This window comes from Culex quinquefasciatus, chromosome 3 (assembly GCF_015732765.1).
Source record: "Culex quinquefasciatus strain JHB chromosome 3, VPISU_Cqui_1.0_pri_paternal, whole genome shotgun sequence".
Lineage (NCBI taxonomy): Eukaryota > Metazoa > Arthropoda > Insecta > Diptera > Culicidae > Culex > Culex quinquefasciatus.
Genome location: NC_051863.1, coordinates 199,994,287 through 200,012,880, shown reverse-complemented (window position 1 = coordinate 200,012,880; position 18,594 = coordinate 199,994,287). Strand labels below are relative to the sequence as shown.

The 18,594-nt window shown below is 38.0% G+C and overlaps 1 protein-coding gene across 1 annotated transcript in view; it reads left to right on the top strand.

The window, feature by feature from the left end:
* LOC6032895 overlaps positions 1-14,208 on the top strand; it is a 107,416-nt gene extending 93,208 nt beyond the window's left edge. The window contains exons 9-12 of the mRNA XM_038262395.1: positions 10,297-10,551; positions 12,479-12,733; positions 12,911-13,050; positions 13,165-14,208. Coding sequence (XP_038118323.1) covers positions 10,297-10,551; positions 12,479-12,733; positions 12,911-13,050; positions 13,165-13,332 — 818 coding nt within the window. The 3' untranslated portion in view covers positions 13,333-14,208. The remainder of the gene's footprint in view (positions 1-10,296; positions 10,552-12,478; positions 12,734-12,910; positions 13,051-13,164) is intronic.
* The last annotated feature ends 4,386 nt before the right edge of the window (positions 14,209-18,594 follow it).

Here is an 18,594-nt window from a genome sequence, read left to right as displayed (position 1 = left end):
TGAATAAAAATCCATCTTTTTTGATTTTTATTATTTTTTTAGCCTGTAAAAGTGTGTTTTGTAAAATATTATTGAAAAGTTGAATCAATTACCTTTCTGAATATATATAATGATGCAGGAAAAAATACATAAACAGCTACACAGTACAACTACGAAAAATAATCATTTTTTTGGTCAAAAAACATGTTTTTTTCTTACCATTTTCGCCTTTGAAGGTCTGCAATTCAGTGAATTTTGAACCTACCACTCTCAAACTCCGGATTTTTCTTAGTTAGAATGTTTATTTTCGAAAAAAAATTCCAAAAAAATAATTAAAGTATGTCGGTTTTTCGATTTATGGCCGCCTGAAACCCCATAGTGAGGTGCCCACCCGCAGTTGCTACTCCGTTATTGACCAGGACCTCCAGAAGTTACATCCACGAGCCGTGGAAGATAAGTGGGAGCTATCTTTCCTCGCTTCGCAACTTCTCAAAGGCCCCTATCATGCTGATCAATACCGGCGCCGGCCACGACCAGTGGTAGGGTCACGGGGAAGTGGATGGGAATGTTAGTCCGATACTTGAGTGATAGAGACCGCCCAATCGACTGCATCTCCGACAAAGTATCACATGAGTTTTGAGGGGGTTAGTAGATGGGTATGAGGTCAGGATTCACGAGTGGCAGTGATGTGACCATGAGCATTTTGTTTATCGGTTGAAAATTTTAAATCTTAGGCAGCCGGCTGCGGAAAGATAGATAATTGATCATTTAAAAAGTTTTTTTATCGAACGCGTGCCAGCCGAGCAGTAGTGCTATGGGCTGGACTTATCAGTATATTTTTACAATTTAGATAACGCGAGCAAATTTCAAAAATAGTAAATAAATGACGCTTTACTCTTCATAAAATCGATCGATGCCAGTTGGAATAAATTTTTACGATCATTTACGATGAAAATTATCGCGAAAAGAACAGGACTGCGCGTCCCCTGAAGCACTGCACTTATGATGTCCAATAAGTTAAAATAACCAATCACCCCATGCACACAAACAGCGACATAAAAGAAATGAAAATGAGCATGCAAAAACAAGACAGCGCGTCCGCGTGGTCAGCGCACTAATCATAAATACAAAAAATATAAAAATATAAAAATATAAAAATATAAATATATAAGAATATAAAAATATAAAAATATAAAAATATAAAAATATAAAAATATAAAAATATAAAAATATAAAAATATAAAAATATAAAAATATAAAAATAAAAAAATATAAAAATATAAAAATATAAAAATATAAAAATATAAAAATATAAAAATATAAAAATATAAAAATATAAAAATATAAAAATATAAAAATATGAAAATATAAAAATATAAAAATATAAAAATATAAAAATTTTAAAATATAAAAATGTCCAATACTCTACTACCGCCATATTGGATGCCATCTTGGATTACACATTCCCTGTGTACTTTGGAGTATTTTTGAGGTCATATTCGAGTTTAGCTACCCCAAATTAGTTAAATTTGAGATGCTGATTGCTTGCTAAATCTCTGTATGAAAATTTCCAATATTCTACTACCGCCATATTGGACGCCATCTTGGATTACACATTTCCTGTGTACTTTGGAGTATTTTTGAGGTCATATTTGAGTTTAGCGACCCCAAATTAGTTAAATTTGAGATGCTGATTGCTTGCTAAATTTCTGTATGAAAATTTCCAATATTCTGCTACCGCCATATTGGACGCCATCTTGGATTACACATTTCCTGTGTACTTTGGAGTATTTTTGAGGTCATATTCGAGTTTAGCTACCCCAAATTAGTTAAATTTGAGATGCTGATTGCTTGCTAAATTTCTGTATGAAAATTTCCAATATTCTACTACCGCCATATTGGACGCCATCTTGGATTACACATTTCCTGTGTACTTTGGAGTATTTTTGAGGTCATATTTGAGTTTAGCGACCCCAAATTAGTTAAATTTGAGATGCTGATTGCTTGCTAAATTTCTGTATGAAAATTTCCAATATTCTACTACCGCCATATTGGACGCCATCTTGGATTACACATTCCCTGTGTACTTTGGAGTATTTTTGAGGTCATATTCGAGTTTAGCTACCCCAAATTAGTTAAATTTGAGATGCTGATTGCTTGCTAAATTTCTGTATGAAAATTTCCAATATTCTGCTACCGCCATATTGGACGCCATCTTGGATTACACATTTCCTGTGTACTTTGGAGTATTTTTGAGGTCATATTCGAGTTTAGCTACCCCAAATTAGTTAAATTTGAGATGCTGATTGCTTGCTAAATTTCTGTATGAAAATTTCCAATATTCTGCTACCGCCATATTGGACGCCATCTTGGATTACACATTCCCTGTGTACTTTGGAGTATTTTTGAGGTCATATTTGAGTTCAGCGACCCCAAATTAGTTAAATTTGAGATGCTGATTGCTTGCTAAATTTCTGGATGAAAATTTCCAATATTCTACTACCGCCATATTGGACGCCGTCTTGGATTAAACATTCCCTGTGTACTTTGGAGTATTTTTGAGGTCATATTCGAGTTCAGCGACCCCAAATTAGTTAAATTTGAGATGCTGATTGCTTGCTAAATTTCTGGATGAAAATTTCCAATATTCTACTATCGCCATATTGGACGCCGTCTTGGATTAAACATTCCCTGTGTACTTTGGAGTATTTTTGAGGTCATATTTGAGTTCAGCGACCCCAAATTAGTTAAATTTGAGATGCTGATTGCTTGCTAAATATCTGTATGAAAATTTTCAATATTCTGCTACCGCCATATTGGACGCCATCTTGGATTACACATTCCCTGTGTACTTTGGAGTATTTTTGAGGTCATATTTGAGTTTAGCGACCCCAAATTAGTTAAATTTGAGATGCTGATTGCTTGCTAAATTTCTGTATGAAAATTTCCAATATTCTACTACCGCCATATTGGACGCCATATTGGATTACACATTCCCTGTGTACCGTCAGTGGGGGTTACTATGGGTCAAAAAACGATACACCTCTCGTAATTTTTAAATAACAAAATCAATTCAAATAACATCGAAAATCTTTAAACGTAGATTGTTCTTCGATAGTTTACTAACATTTTCCCAAAATATGGTGGATTTTGAAGAACACTACCTTAAATACCAATAGTTTGAAAATTGACCCAATCTCACCCCTTAGAGGGGGTGACATTGGGTCAAATGAAACTAAAATGATGCTCAAATACAACAATATGGTAAAAACAAGTCATTCAACAGTGTTTCTTGTTCGAGGGAATTGTATTGACATGCTAAAATGTTTGAAGTGGAGATTTTCAAAGATTCGGGTAGTTTTTGAGCAATTCCAACAAAAATATTAGAAAAATGTTTTTTCGAGAGGTCATTTTTGGCCAAAAACGTACCTCAACTTTAGACAGTTCCCAAAAAACAGCATTTGTTCTAGGAACGAGATTTTTTCAGCGAAGTCATCATAAGATGTCCCCTAAACAACCCTGTTAATAGAATTTAGTTTCATTGAGAAAAACCTAGGAAATGGTAAAATCCGTAAAAAATCTCTTTGACCCAATCTCACCCCCCAGACCCAATGTCACCCCCACTGACGGTACTTTGGAGTATTTTTGAGGTCATATTTGAGTTCAGCGACCCCAAATTAGTTAAATTTGAGATGCTGATTGCTTGCTAAATTTCTGGATGAAAATTTCCAATATTCTACTACCGCCATATTGGACGCCGTCTTGGATTACACATTCCCTGTGTACTTTGGAGTATTTTTGAGGTCATATTTGAGTTCAGCGACCCCAAATTAGTTAAATTTGAGATGCTGATTGCTTGCTAAATTTCTGTATGAAAATTTCCAATATTCTACTACCGCCATATTGGACGCCGTCTTGGATTAAACATTCCCTGTGTACTTTGGAGTATTTTTGAGGTCATATTTGAGTTCAGCGACCCCAAATTAGTTAAATTTGAGATGCTGATTGCTTGCTAAATTTCTGGATGAAAATTTCCAATATTCTACTACCGCCATATTGGACGCCATCTTGGATTACACATTCCCTGTGTACTTTGGAGTATTTTTGAGGTCATATTTGAGTTCAGCGACCCCAAATTAGTTAAATTTGAGATGCTGATTGCTTGCTAAATTTCTGTATGAAAATTTCCAATATTCTACTACCGCCATATTGGACGCCATCTTGGATTACACATTCCCTGTGTACTTTGGAGTATTTTTGAGGTCATATTTGAGTTTAGCTACCCCAAATTAGTTAAATTTGAGATGCTGATTGCTTGCTAAATTTCTGTATGAAAATTTCCAATATTCTACTACCGCCATATTGGACGCCGTCTTGGATTACACATTCCCTGTGTACTTTGGAGTATTTTTGAGGTCATATTCGAGTTTAGCTACCCCAAATTAGTTGAATTTGAGATGCTGATTGCTTGCTAAATTTCTGTATGAAAATTTCCAATATTCTACTACCGCCATATTGGACGCCATCTTGGATTACACATTCCCTGTGTACTTTGGAGTATTTTTGAGGTCATATTTGAGTTTAGCTACCCCAAATTAGTTAAATTTGAGATGCTGATTGCTTGCTAAATTTCTGTATGAAAATTTCCAATATTCTACTACCGCCATATTGGACGCCATCTTGGATTACACATTCCCTGTGTACTTTGGAGTATTTTTGAGGTCATATTTGAGTTTAGCTACCCCAAATTAGTTAAATTTGAGATGCTGATTGCTTGCTAAATTTCTGTATGAAAATTTCCAATATTCTACTACCGCCATATTGGACGCCATATTGGATTACGCATTTCCTGTGTACTTTGGAGTATTTTTGAGGTCATATTTGAGTTCAGCGACCCCAAATTAGTATAATTTGTTTCTTGATACCAACAATTAGCACCTTTTTTGAATTCGTGTCTTGACTATAGTGCAAAACACACATGCTGGCAGCACGGCACAGCAACGAGAGAGTTTTCGTCGCATTCGCCGCTCTCGGGGAGAGTGACACTAAGGTAAACAAAAAAAGCGAAAAAATCGTCCCGCCGGCTTGACCTCAAGGCTTCTTTGATTTCTTATATGACAAGGTTTAACAAAGTCTACCTCAAACATTGAAATTTATATATTATGCACCCGATTTAATAAAGCTCAAAGAAAAAATAAACTTTTACCGAGATTATGGTTTATACAGATATCAAAACGAATACTCGGGATGCGTGTCCTCGGATATTTCTTGCATGTTCAATAACTTACCTAGGATCAATTATTCTCAGCAGTCAACAATAGCACCATAAACCCTACATGCTCACCATTTTGAATAAGAATGTGCTAACGGTTGAAATCGCCCTGTCTAACGCTTGGAATCGCCTGTTTGTAGGCAACCATATAGACAACAAACGCTTTGGGGTGGAATGCAGAGAAAACAATTAAAAATCACAATATTTTTGAGAAATGTATGCGGAACTTTTTTGTTAAATAGTTTATTAGCCTAATTTTTTGATGATTCGGTAGATAATTCTATTGGCTAAAAAGTAGCGAGAGATTTTTGAAAAATTCAATCGCATTTCGAAGATATTTGCGAAATAGTGAACAAGGATCAGATACAGCGATTTCCCCAGTGTCCGCATCGATGCGAAACCTTAAATGTATGTAAACTATGTCCGGATCCACCATCCAACCCAACGTTGGTTAGGTTATCAAAATGCCTTTCCAACGAGTCTAAAACATTGAAGATCTGGCAACCCTGTCTCGAGATATGGCCTCTTAAGTGATATTGATGTACTTTTTTAAAGCCGGATCTCACTTAAATGTATGTAAACTTTGTCCGGATACATCATCCGACCCATCGTTGGTTAGGTTATCAAAAGACCTTTCCAACGAATCTAAAACATTGAAGATCTGGCAACCCTGTATCGAGATATGGCCACTTAAGTGATATTGATGCACTTTTTTGAAGCCGGATCTCACTTAAATGTATGTAAACTATGTCCGGCTCCACTATCCGACCCAACGTTGGTTAGGTTATCAAAATACCTTTCCAACGAGTCTAAAACATTGAAGATCTGGCAACCCTGTCTCGAGATATGGCCACTTAAGTGATATTGATGTACTTTTTTGAAGCCGGATCTCACTTAAATGTATGTAAACTATGTCCGGGTCCATCATCCGACCCATCGTTGGATAGATTATCAAAAGACCTTTCCAACGAGTCCAAAACATTGAAGATCTGGCTGCCTTGTCTCGAGATATGGCCACTTAAGTGATATTGATGTACTGTTTTGAAGCCGGATCTCACTTAAATGTATGTAAACTATGTCCGGATCCACCATCCAACCCAACGTTGGTTAGGTTATCAAAATGCCTTTCCAACGAGTCTAAAACATTGAAGATCTGGCAACCCTGTCTCGAGATATGGCCTCTTAAGTGATATTGATGTACTTTTTTAAAGCCGGATCTCACTTAAATGTATGTAAACTTTGTCCGGATACATCATCCGACCCATCGTTGGTTAGGTTATCAAAAGACCTTTCCAACGAATCTAAAACATTGAAGATCTGGCAACCCTGTATCGAGATATGGCCACTTAAGTGATATTGATGTACTGTTTTGAAGCCGGATCTCACTTAAATGTATGTAAACTATGTCCGGATCCACCATCCAACCCAACGTTGGTTAGGTTATCAAAATGCCTTTCCAACGAGTCTAAAACATTGAAGATCTGGCAACCCTGTCTCGAGATATGGCCTCTTAAGTGATATTGATGTACTTTTTTAAAGCCGGATCTCACTTAAATGTATGTAAACTTTGTCCGGATACATCATCCGACCCATCGTTGGTTAGGTTATCAAAAGACCTTTCCAACGAATCTAAAACATTGAAGATCTGGCAACCCTGTATCGAGATATGGCCACTTAAGTGATATTGATGCACTTTTTTGAAGCCGGATCTCACTTAAATGTATGTAAACTATGTCCGGCTCCACTATCCGACCCAACGTTGGTTAGGTTATCAAAATACCTTTCCAACGAGTCTAAAACATTGAAGATCTGGCAACCCTGTCTCGAGATATGGCCTCTTAAGTGATATTGATGTACTTTTTTGAAGCCGGATCTCACTTAAATGTATGTAAACTATGTCCGGGTCCATCATCCGATCCATCGTTGGATAGATTATCAAAAGACCTTTCCAACGAGTCCAAAACATTGAAGATCTGGCTGCCTTGTCTCGAGATATGGCCACTTAAGTGATATTGATGTACTGTTTTGAAGCCGGATCTCACTTAAATGTATGTAAACTATGTCCGGATCCACCATCCAACCCAACGTTGGTTAGGTTATCAAAATGCCTTTCCAACGAGTCTAAAACATTGAAGATCTGGCAACCCTGTCTCGAGATATGGCCTCTTAAGTGATATTGATGTACTTTTTTAAAGCCGGATCTCACTTAAATGTATGTAAACTTTGTCCGGATACATCATCCGACCCATCGTTGGTTAGGTTATCAAAAGACCTTTCCAACGAATCTAAAACATTGAAGATCTGGCAACCCTGTATCGAGATATGGCCACTTAAGTGATATTGATGCACTTTTTTGAAGCCGGATCTCACTTAAATGTATGTAAACTATGTCCGGCTCCACTATCCGACCCAACGTTGGTTAGGTTATCAAAATACCTTTCCAACGAGTCTAAAACATTGAAGATCTGGCAACCCTGTATCGAGATATGGCCACTTAAGTGATATTGATGTACTTTTTTGAAGCCGGATCTCACTTAAATGTATGTAAACTATGTCCGGATCCACCATCCGACCCATTTTTGGTTAGGTTATCAAAAGAACTTTCCAACAAGTCCAAAACATTGAAGATCTGGCAACCCTGTCTCGAGATATTGCCACTTAAGTGACAATTATGTACTTTTCTGAAACCGGATCTCACTAAAATGTATGTAAACTATGTCCGGATCCACCATCCGACCCATTGTTGGTTAGGTTATCAATAGACCTTTCCAACAATTCCAAAACATTGAAGATCTGGCAACCCTGTCTCGAGATATGGCCACTTAAGTGATATTGATGCACTTTTTTGAAGCCGGATCTCACTTAAATGTATGTAAACTATGTCCGGGTCCATCATCCGACCCAACGTCGGTTAGGTTATCAAAATACCTTTCCAACGAGTCTAAAACATTGAAGATCTGGCAACCCTGTCTCGAGATATGGCCACTTAAGTGATATTGATGCACTTTTTTGAAGCCGGATCTCACTTAAATGTATGTAAACTATGTCCGGATCCACCATCCGACCCATTGTTGATTAGGTTATCAAAAGACCTTTCCAACAAGTCCAAAACATTGAAGATCTGGCAACCCTGTCTCGAGATATGGCCTCTTAAGTGATATTGATGTACTTTTTTGAAGCCGGATCTCACTTAAATGTATGTAAACTATGTCCGTATCCACCATCCGACCCATTGTTGGTTAAGTTATCAATAGAGCTTTCCAACAATTCCAAAACATTGAAGATCTGGCAACCCTGTCTCGAGATATGGCCTCTTAAGTGATATTGATGTACTTTTTGAAGCCGGATCTCACTTAAATGTATGTAAACTATGTCCGGATCCACCATCCGACCCATTGTTGGTTAGGTTATCAATAGACCTTTCCAACAATTCCAAAACATTGAAGATCTGGCAACCCTGTCTCGAGATATGGCCACTTAAGTGATATTGATGCACTTTTTTGAAGCCGGATCTCACTTAAATGTATGTAAACTATGTCCGGGTCCATCATCCGACCCAACGTCGGTTAGGTTATCAAAAAACCTTTCCAACGAGCCCAAAACATTGAAGATCTGACAACCCTGTCTCGAGATATGGCCACTTAAGTGATATCGATGTACTTTTTGGAAGCCGGATCTAAAAAATAGATGAAACTTGTGTACAGCCATTGTTGTGAGGAAGGCTCCAACCACATAGGTGGATTAAGTTAGTTTTTGAAATCATAACACTTGTATCGACATTCGTCGATTGATGCTTTATATATTTTTCACTTTATGACTCACAAATTTAACGTGTAAGTGTTTGTAGAAGTCAAAACTTTCTTTGTTTCAAGTAAATATTATAATTTGTATTCAGAATAAAAACACTATTAGGTGATATTTTTATTCAATTGAAAATTCATAAAACTTTCCAGACCCTAACAAAAACTCAAAGAAAGAAAAACCTGTATCATCAAGCCACCCGTCTCAATGAGGAAAAAATAATTGAATTATTTAAATTTCCCACTCATCGACTTCCTCCCGGTTCCACCCGGGATACCCTCCGGAGAATTGAAGTAAAAATGCCGCACCCTCAACTGAGCAACACGAGGGACCAGCGGGTGGTGGGTGGCGTTTCTGGAACGGTTGAAGAATGGCGCTCGGCAAGTGGCAAATTCGCTAAATTCCCCAAAGTGGTGTCGGTTTGAAATGTGAGAAATTTTCGGTGAGCGCGGTGAGAATCCGCTGGCAAGATTGGTTGTGCAAATGAAATCGAGGGGATCAACGCCATTTCTTGTTTTCTTCGTCCAATTCTTTTTTTTCTGGGGGTTCTTTCTCTGTTGACTTGGGATACGCTTTTGGGGAAATATTCAACCGCGAGCGTTTAATGGGTGATAATGAGGAAAATTTTGATTAAAAATGTAAATTTCCTCTGGTGGTGAATTCGTTTGGCGAATTAAACATCACTTGGGGGAGATGTTTAATGGCGCTTTGATGATTCTTTGGTTTCGGTGAAGGAATTTGCGGTTTTCCGCAAAATAGTGAAAACTCGAACCACACGATGTATTGTGGTGCGAGGATTCCCCGGTGAAAATCAAACGAATTGCTTCAAACAATGTGAACCTTGAACTGGTGCATTTTTCAGTATGCAGCGCCACAAGATGGGGAATTCTGTTTTGCGGCCAAAAAAGTGGAAATGCCGTACGTGCTTCTTCGTGACCTTTCTTCTCTTTGAATCAGTAGCTAGATATTGAAATTCAATCAAACGGCTTCCGTATTCCAATCACACTCGTGCGGTTCGTTTAACCTTATCTTGTGTGATTGTCTGCTGGATTGTAGTTTGGAATCGGGTTTAAACATATCAACAAAAAGCAAAAAAAGTTATTTTCCTTGATTGAGATTGCAAAGTGTACAAACACCTTAAATAATCGATACCTTCAATACCTTTTGTTACCACATTTAAAATGCAAATCAATGGCCTACAAAATCAATACATTTCTTTTTTCTTTTTCTTTCTCAAAATACAGTCCTGAACGACTCCGTTAAGCTGGCAGATGTGGCCTGTCCGCCATTGTTCCCCCCGAGGCACGGCTATCTGGAGTGCAGCCGGCCAATCGACGAAATCTCCGACGGTCCCAACGGGGGCCGGCTGAAGATCGTGAACCGTCCCGGGAGCCAGTGCATCCTAAAGTGTCCCACCGGGTACCGACTGGAGGGAAAGTTTTCTAAAATCTGCGGTACCACGGGCGAGTGGATCGGCGACGAAAGCGGAACGTGTATCCGTAAGTGTTCAAACTATTGAAAAAAGCAAAATCGCAAAACAACCCTCACCACGTGTCACTTACGCCATCTGGTCAGTGCGACACACTGCATCGGTTCGAGGGGCCATTAGCTAAACTAGCGCATAAATCAAGCGAATGTCACAACTTTGCCCAACAACCTGCACCTCGTGTGTGTGTGTGTGTTTTGACCTCATTGGACCAACGGCCAACGGTCATAAAGGACAGAAACAAAAAAATAAAAGCTCAAGCTGATCTCAGCTTCGGAGGAGAAACTTTTCCCACATTCTCTCGCTCACTATCTGCAAAGGACTAGATGTGATGATAATGTATACGTATGTGTGCTTTGTGTGTGTGTGTGCGCGAACGAGCTTACAATTTGTTCCGGAATGTGCGCCTGTCTTCTTGCATGGCATCAACGGGATGGACCGTTGTTGTTAGAGAGCGGTGGCAACTCGTTGATAGCCGTCGGAAGTCTGGAATAGTTTTGGTCTGGGACGTGCCTGGAAGTTGTGACGAGGTCATCGGGTAGCCGTGATGGAAGTTTAACATATTATGAAATATTTTGAACTCAAATAATTTCTGTAATTTATTATTGTACGAATAAAATCTATGGTACCTATCAGGGTAGCTAGCTATGGTCCACTTTTCAGTACAGTCCCTAAAATTTGGGAGTGATTGGTTGCATCGGCACTGTTTTTTTTTTGACATTGGTATGGAAACACTTTTTTATATTTTGAAGTTAATAATTGAACAGAATTGAATAGAATTGAATAGAATTGAAAAGAATTGAATATAATAGAATTGAATAGAATTGAATAGAATTGAATAGGATTGAACGGAATTGAATAGAATTGAATAGAAATGAATAGAATTGAATAGAATTGCATAGAATTGAATAGAATTGAATAGAATTGAATAGAATTGAATAGAATTGAATAGAATTGAATAGAATTGAATAGAATTGAATAGAATTGAATAGAATTGAATAGAATTGAATAGAATTGAATAGAATTGAATAGAATTGAATAGAATTGAATAGAATTGAATAGAATTGAATAGAATTGAATAGAATTGAATAGAATTGAATAGAATTGAATAGAACTGAATAGAATTGAATAGAACTGAATAGAATTGAATTGAATTGAATAGAATTGAATAGAATTGAATAGAATTGAATAGAATTGAATAGAATTGAATAGAATTGAATAGAATTGAATAGAATTGAATAGAATTGAATAGAATTAAATAGTATTGAATAGAACTGAATAGAATTTAATAAAATTGCATAGAATTGAATAAAATTGAATAGATTTTAATAGAATTGAATAGATTTGAAAAAAAAAACTGTGGAAAAAGTGAAGTGAAGTGAAGTGAAGTGCAGTCGTCAGAAAAAAAACAAAAGGCTCCAAAAATTTCTTAGCCACTTAATACGAAAGTCTTGACATACAAATGCAAAACTTCATATGAAAGCAGTTGCATGAAAACGATTTTTTGAAACAAAAAAGCAAAAAAAAAACGAAACTCGGTCTTACTGAGGGAGTAATTTTAGTTTTGCCGAACAGTTAGCAGGAGTCAAATTTTTACTACTTGATAACAAGCCAAACTTTTCCAACGACTTGGCACCCTTTGCACTTCGACAAAAACTCGTTCTGCAAACAATGGCTAACAAAGTTGAAAGAGTTCAAACGACTTCCACCTTGTTCAATTAGGTTGAACCAGAATCATACACGAATAGGCTCTTCTATCCTTTCGATGCTGGAGCTCTCGGGGGCAAAATACACACACACACACTCTCGAGATCTAACGACATCCAGCGTCGTCGTCGTTGGGTGGCTACAAAGGAAAAGTTTTTTGGTCAACTTTTCAACGCTCTCTTTGGTTCCGGATTCAACAAACACCTAATTGCTGACTTCGTCTCCCCGCCCAGGATATCCCCAGCCCAAGCTGAGCTGCCCGTCCAGTGTGAACGTGGAGTTGCACCCGAACGACACCGACCACACCACGGTCAAGCTCCGGCGGCCCAAAACGGACGTCAGCTGGGAGCGTGACATCGTGGTCGAACCGTACTGGGCCAAGAAGGACGTCCTCCAGCTGCCACTCGGTTCAATCAACATCAGCTATACGGCCAAGCATCCGGTGTCCAAGCTGACTTCCAGCTGCACTTTCGACGTCCACGTGATTGGTGAGTAGACTGCAATCTCGAGTAGATTTAGAGGAGTTTTTTTCCTGTGAGATTTGTGTTTTTCTACGGCGAAATCTGTACTGAATGATTTTATTTGATGTTTGTGGGGAGGATGGGATATTGGTTTTTGCGAAGATTTAAAGTTGTTTTCATCATTTCTTTTTAACAACAACCCAGCCGGAAGTCCTCCAACGGTTGATTTTTGCCCAGACATGCAAATCTACACTATCGAGGGGCACCACCAGAGCGTAAAAGCCACCTGGGAGGAACCCATTTTCTCGGACAACGTCGGTGTGGTCACCATCACAAAGTCGAATGTAAGTCCTAGTTAACATTTCCCTTGCCTCTCTTTCATCCCGTACTAGCAACGCTTTAAATTATAATCCTGGACGTCGTCATAATTCCACCATTGTCTCTCGTCCCCACTCCAGAGCCCCGGAACGGACTTTGGTGCCGGCAGCCATCTCATCACATACGAAGCCCACGATGAGGCCGAGTGGAGCTCCAAGTGCGTCTTCAAAATTGTGGTCAACGTGAGCAAACGGACCGATGTCCAGCATTTCCAGCTTCCGATCCTTTATAATCGGTTTTACTTTTAATTGTGGCCAAATGCATTCTTTCCAAGTTTTTTTTTGCCTTTACTTTCAACCCCCGTTTTCCCTCGGTAAGACTGTCAAAAGCTGCTTACATTAACAATTTTATACATTCACTTTTTTGTTGTTGTTGTTCCAACCCAAGTTTCCATTGTCGGTCACTGCCATTTGCAACTTTATGTGATCTGCAAACACTCTTTTCGTCCCACTGTAATAACTGCACAAAACCGTTTTGAGTTGAGTTGGCAAGTAACAAAAACGTCTCTCGAGTTGGCGGGAAATAAACTTTTGCCCGTTCCTTGTTTCGCAGCTTTTACTGTGCAGAGAGAAAAAAAAATCCAAAAAAAAAAGCACGATGAAACATAAAAAGTGAAAATGAAAACAATAATAAATTGCTTGAGCGAAGAATATAAATATTATACAACGGAAGTCGAGGGACATTACTCGTAGTGGAGCAGAAAAGGAAAGAAAAAAAAATCTAGTTTGCGATAAGGACTTTTGTAAATACATAATAGTTCGGGCCAAGCGCGAGCGCGTTCGGTGGTGACGCGGGAAAGCGACTTGCAGCAATCAAAACTTGAGAAAAGTTTTCTCTGGTCGCGGCAACAACACCATAAAATTTGCACACCGCCGCAGCAACGGATTTGTAAAGCGAGGGAGTGAATCAGTGAGAAAATTTATCATGTAACAAGTAGTGCATAATGAAACCATGGACATCTGTGGTGACACATCTGGTCTAAAGAAAAAAAAAACTCTGAATGCTTTTATTTAAATGAAGAAGGAAAAAAATTATGAAAAAAAACATATTCTAGTGCGTAATGTGAACCCTTAGCCAGTAAGGAAAAGAGGTAATAAAGTATATCACTTTGAGAAAGCTGTAAATAAATGGTATTTTTATTTAATTGTATAAACTTGAAACAAAATAAAGTGAAATCTATTTTCTGGCTGTTAATAGGATCATTCGAACACCACTTGAGTTCTTTTTTCAGAATTTCAATCGCCCCATTCAACTTCTTAGACAATTTTTTTTCCTTTTCAAAGGTCAGTTGCACAAAAAAACATAATCCACCGATGGGGTTGATGCCCTCCTCACTGTTCACCAACAACGGGTGATATGATAGGTTTGGACACAAATTTCATCTATTTTATATTAGATCCGGAAAAAATGACACTAATATCTCTGAAGTGGTCATAACTTGAACAAGGTTGCCAGATTTTCAATGTTTCTCAATTACCAAATCAACGATGTATAACATATTGGGACTTGAATTTTTTTATGGTCTATTTTCAAACATCTGGATATTTCTGAATATATTTTTTTATACATAGCTCTTGAACTATTTATCGAAGCTAAAAACAATTCAAAAGCGCAGTATGGGACTATAAACCAAGTTGAATTAGACCAGTTTGATCAAAATCGGTTCGGCCATTGCTGAGAAAACAGAGTTTTGTTGATTTCCCTGCTCTATACTTTTTTTTGTCTGGCAATTGTCCACGAGGATGTGGGAGCGTAGAGATTTCCAGAAAAGTGTCCACGTGGTTCATGGATGGTCCCTTTGTAAAATTCTGACATATCACAGCAATTATTTAAAGATTTTTGTTTTATTTTGATGATGCTTTTTCCACAAAATCAATTTTGCATTATTAGTTTTTCATAAGCATTTGCTTTTGAATTTGAATTTTGAAAAGACGGCCTGAAATATAAAATGAGAAAAATTAATTATTTCCAGACAAAAAAATTAACTTTATCCACAATTTACTAAAACTTTTCTGATGTACTTTTAATTTTGCTTTTAAACATATTTTCATTTTGTTTTTTGAGCACTTCTCGTTTAAAAAAAATCTTTTTTTTTTCAAATCTTCAATTTTGTGGAACTTAATTTCTTACCATTATGCTTGAAAATGTTTTTTTAATCCCCTGAAACGTATTTAAAAAACCTAAATGAGAAAAAAAAAAATTAAAAATAGGATACATTCTCCGAGTTACTTATTTTCTGGAGTTTTTTTTACGAAAATTCTTATTCATAACCAATAACTTTGCCGAAGACACGAAATCGTTTTGAGAATTCCTTTAAAAAAACATAATTTTATAAATTGTTGTACTTATTTTGTATGGATGCTTCTTTTGACACTGGGAATGTTTGGACAAAGTTTCATCTAAATGAAAAATCACAAAGAATAGTAAATTTCCAAAAATCGTAATCTTGGCCAAAGAACTCCCATGCAACGATGCCAGATTATATCAAAGCAGATCTGTATTTTCCTAAAAAAAAAAATCTGTATCACGTCAAATTTGGAGCCGCAGAAGAGCAACTCTCTACAAAAATTGTATGTAAATATTCAAGCAGCTGTAACTTTTGAGTGAATTTTCTGATCAATAGCAAGCAAATTTTCTGAACTTCTCAAAAAAAATATTTTTAGAAACGGTCACTCATGGTTACTATTTTTTAAAATTGAAAAACTGCAAATATTTCGTTAAAATCAAACTTTTGGTGGCTATATCTTGAAAACGGAGCCCTTTATCAAAAAATCTGTTAAGTACTTTTCGATTGCAAATTTAATTTTGCATTAAAATGTAATGTCAAACTTGTTTTTGCATGAAACTTCGGTTTTTCCAAAAATCACTATTTTTTCAAAAATTCTCGGCGGCAGATTTTTTGATCATGTTTCTCTATGGCTCAAAAGTTGCGGATTTTTGTCCCTTAAAACATATCAAAAAATCTCGAAAATAAAAAAATACGTATTTTGGGAAATTGAGTTTTAGTGAAAAAAAGTTGATTGAAAAATCTGCAAAAAAAATTTCCATGTGCCTATTTTTTCTCAAAAGTCCTCAACAATACCTACAACTTTGCCGATCAGAAAATTCACTAAAAAGTTACAGCTGTTTGAATATTTACTTACTATTTTTGTATGGACAGCAGCCAAAATTGTATGGAGACTTGTATGGATGAAGCAATCACACAAAATAGTTTATTTGGTCATAGGGAAGGCCCCCACAAAGTTTGAGCCAAATCAAAAAATGCAAATAAAATCCATTTCCGATTTTGGTTGAGAATTGCTCAGAAGACATTTTTCAATTTTGAACAGCAGATTTAAGCTTTTGAATCATAATAAAACATAATTCAAATAACAAATTGTTGAAATTTTTAAAAGTAATCATTTTTTTAAAATCTGTATTTACAGATTTTTTAGATGTTTAGGATCGAAAAATCTGTAAAATATAGATGTATCTGTATATCGGGCTGCTCCCATGTTAAGTTTGAGTCGTATATGAGTACTTTGACTTAGACCCAGATGGTTTGACGTGTAGAATCGCAGTATAATGATATCACACCTAGAATTTCAGCTTGCGGAGACTTTTTTCCTCAGAGCCTGTTAAGGTTAAATGCAAAGTGTGGAAATTGAAGGAAAGGAAAAAAAAATTTGCTGGCCAGTTATGACAATTGCATCATCAACTTTTTCCAAGAAAAATATAACGCTACTGCTTGCAAATGAAAAAAAAAAAACTGAAAATATAAGCTATCATTAATCGGATTCGCAGCTCATCCTTCAATGCAACGAATTCCTGTGAATTTACTTACCATCCTTGGGTAAGGTCACCGTAAAAAAAGCTCAATCTGTCCTTTCTTTATGGGAAGAAATAAAGCTCCATTCGAGAAACTGGAAATACAGTTAAACCTCGTATAAGAGCGCCTCGCATATGCAACTTTGCATATACGAGTCATTCCACCTGATTCGGTTTTGTCGCAAGAGTTGCATATGCGAGGTACAGGGCTTATGGGATTTTGGCTATATGGGAGACATGGGCTTTATTTTTATAAAAAATCAACTAAACTATACAAATTTATAGTGTTTTGGAATCATTATGAAGTCAGCTATACAGCTACACCAAATTTACATGGTTTACAATGTTCTAGATCATCTGAAACTTCGTCAAGTTAAGGCCTATGTGTTCAACGCCGTACAAGTATGAGGTAGGCGATTTGACTGTGGTTTTTGACCACAGATCATATCCGGATAGCCTCAGGGAGGTTCAGGGACTAGTCTACCGATATGTGGTGATGTTCTGGGTCTTCTGTAGAGTCCCGGGAGGTACGTCCGATGGGTCTACCGCCGTAACACGGCAGAGGTCGGTAGTTTTAAACCTCAGATCATATCCGGATAGCCTCAGGGAGGTTCAGGGACTAGTCTACCGGTATGTGGTGATGTTCTGGGTCTTCTGTAGAGTCCCGGGAGGTACGACCGATGGGTCTACCGCCGTAACACGGCAGAGGTCGGTGTTTTTTGACCTCAGATCATATCCAGATAGCCTCAGGGAGGTTCAGGGACTAGTCTACCGATATGTGGAAATGTTCTGGGTCTTCTGTGGAGTCCCGAGAACTACGCCTGAAGGGTCTACCGCCGTAATAAGGCAGAGGTCGATGGTTTTTGGCCTTAGATTATATCCAGATAGACTCAGGGAGGTTCAGGGACTAGTCTACCGATATGTGGAGATGTTCTGGGTCTTCTATAGAGTCCTGGGAGTTACGACCGACGGGTCTACCACCGTAACAAAGCAGAGGTCGATAGTTTTTGACCTTAGATAATATCCAGATAGCCTCAGTGAGGTTCAGGGACTAGTCTACCGATATGTGGTGATGTTCTGGGTCTTCTGTAGAGTCCCGGGAGGTACGACCGATGGGTCTACCGCCGTAACACGGCAGAGGTCTTTGTTTTTTGACCTCAGATCATATCCAGATAGCCTCAGGGAGGTTCAGGGACTAGTCTACCGATATGTGGTGATGTTCTGGGTCTTCTGTGGAGTCCCGAGAGCTACGCCTGAAGGGTCTACCGCCGTAATAAGGCAGAGGTCGATGGTTTTTGGCCTTAGATTATATCCAGATAGACTCAGGGAGGTTCAGGGACTAGTCTACCGATATGTGGAGATGTTCTGGGTCTTCTATAGAGTCCCGGGAGTTACGACCGACGGGTCTACCGCCGTAACAAAGCAGAGGTCGATAGTTTTTGACCTTAGATAATATCCAGATAGCCTCAGGAAGGTTCAGGGACTAGTCTACCGATATGTGGTGATGTTCTGGGTCTTCTGTAGAGTCCCGGGAGGTACGACCGATGGGTCTACCGCCGTAACACGACAGAGGTCGGTGTTTTTTGACCTCAGATCATATCCAGATAGCCTCAGGGAGGTTCAGGGACTAGTCTATCGATATGTGGAAATGTTCTGGGTCTTCTGTGGAGTCCCGAGAGCTACGCCTGAAGGGTCTACCGCCG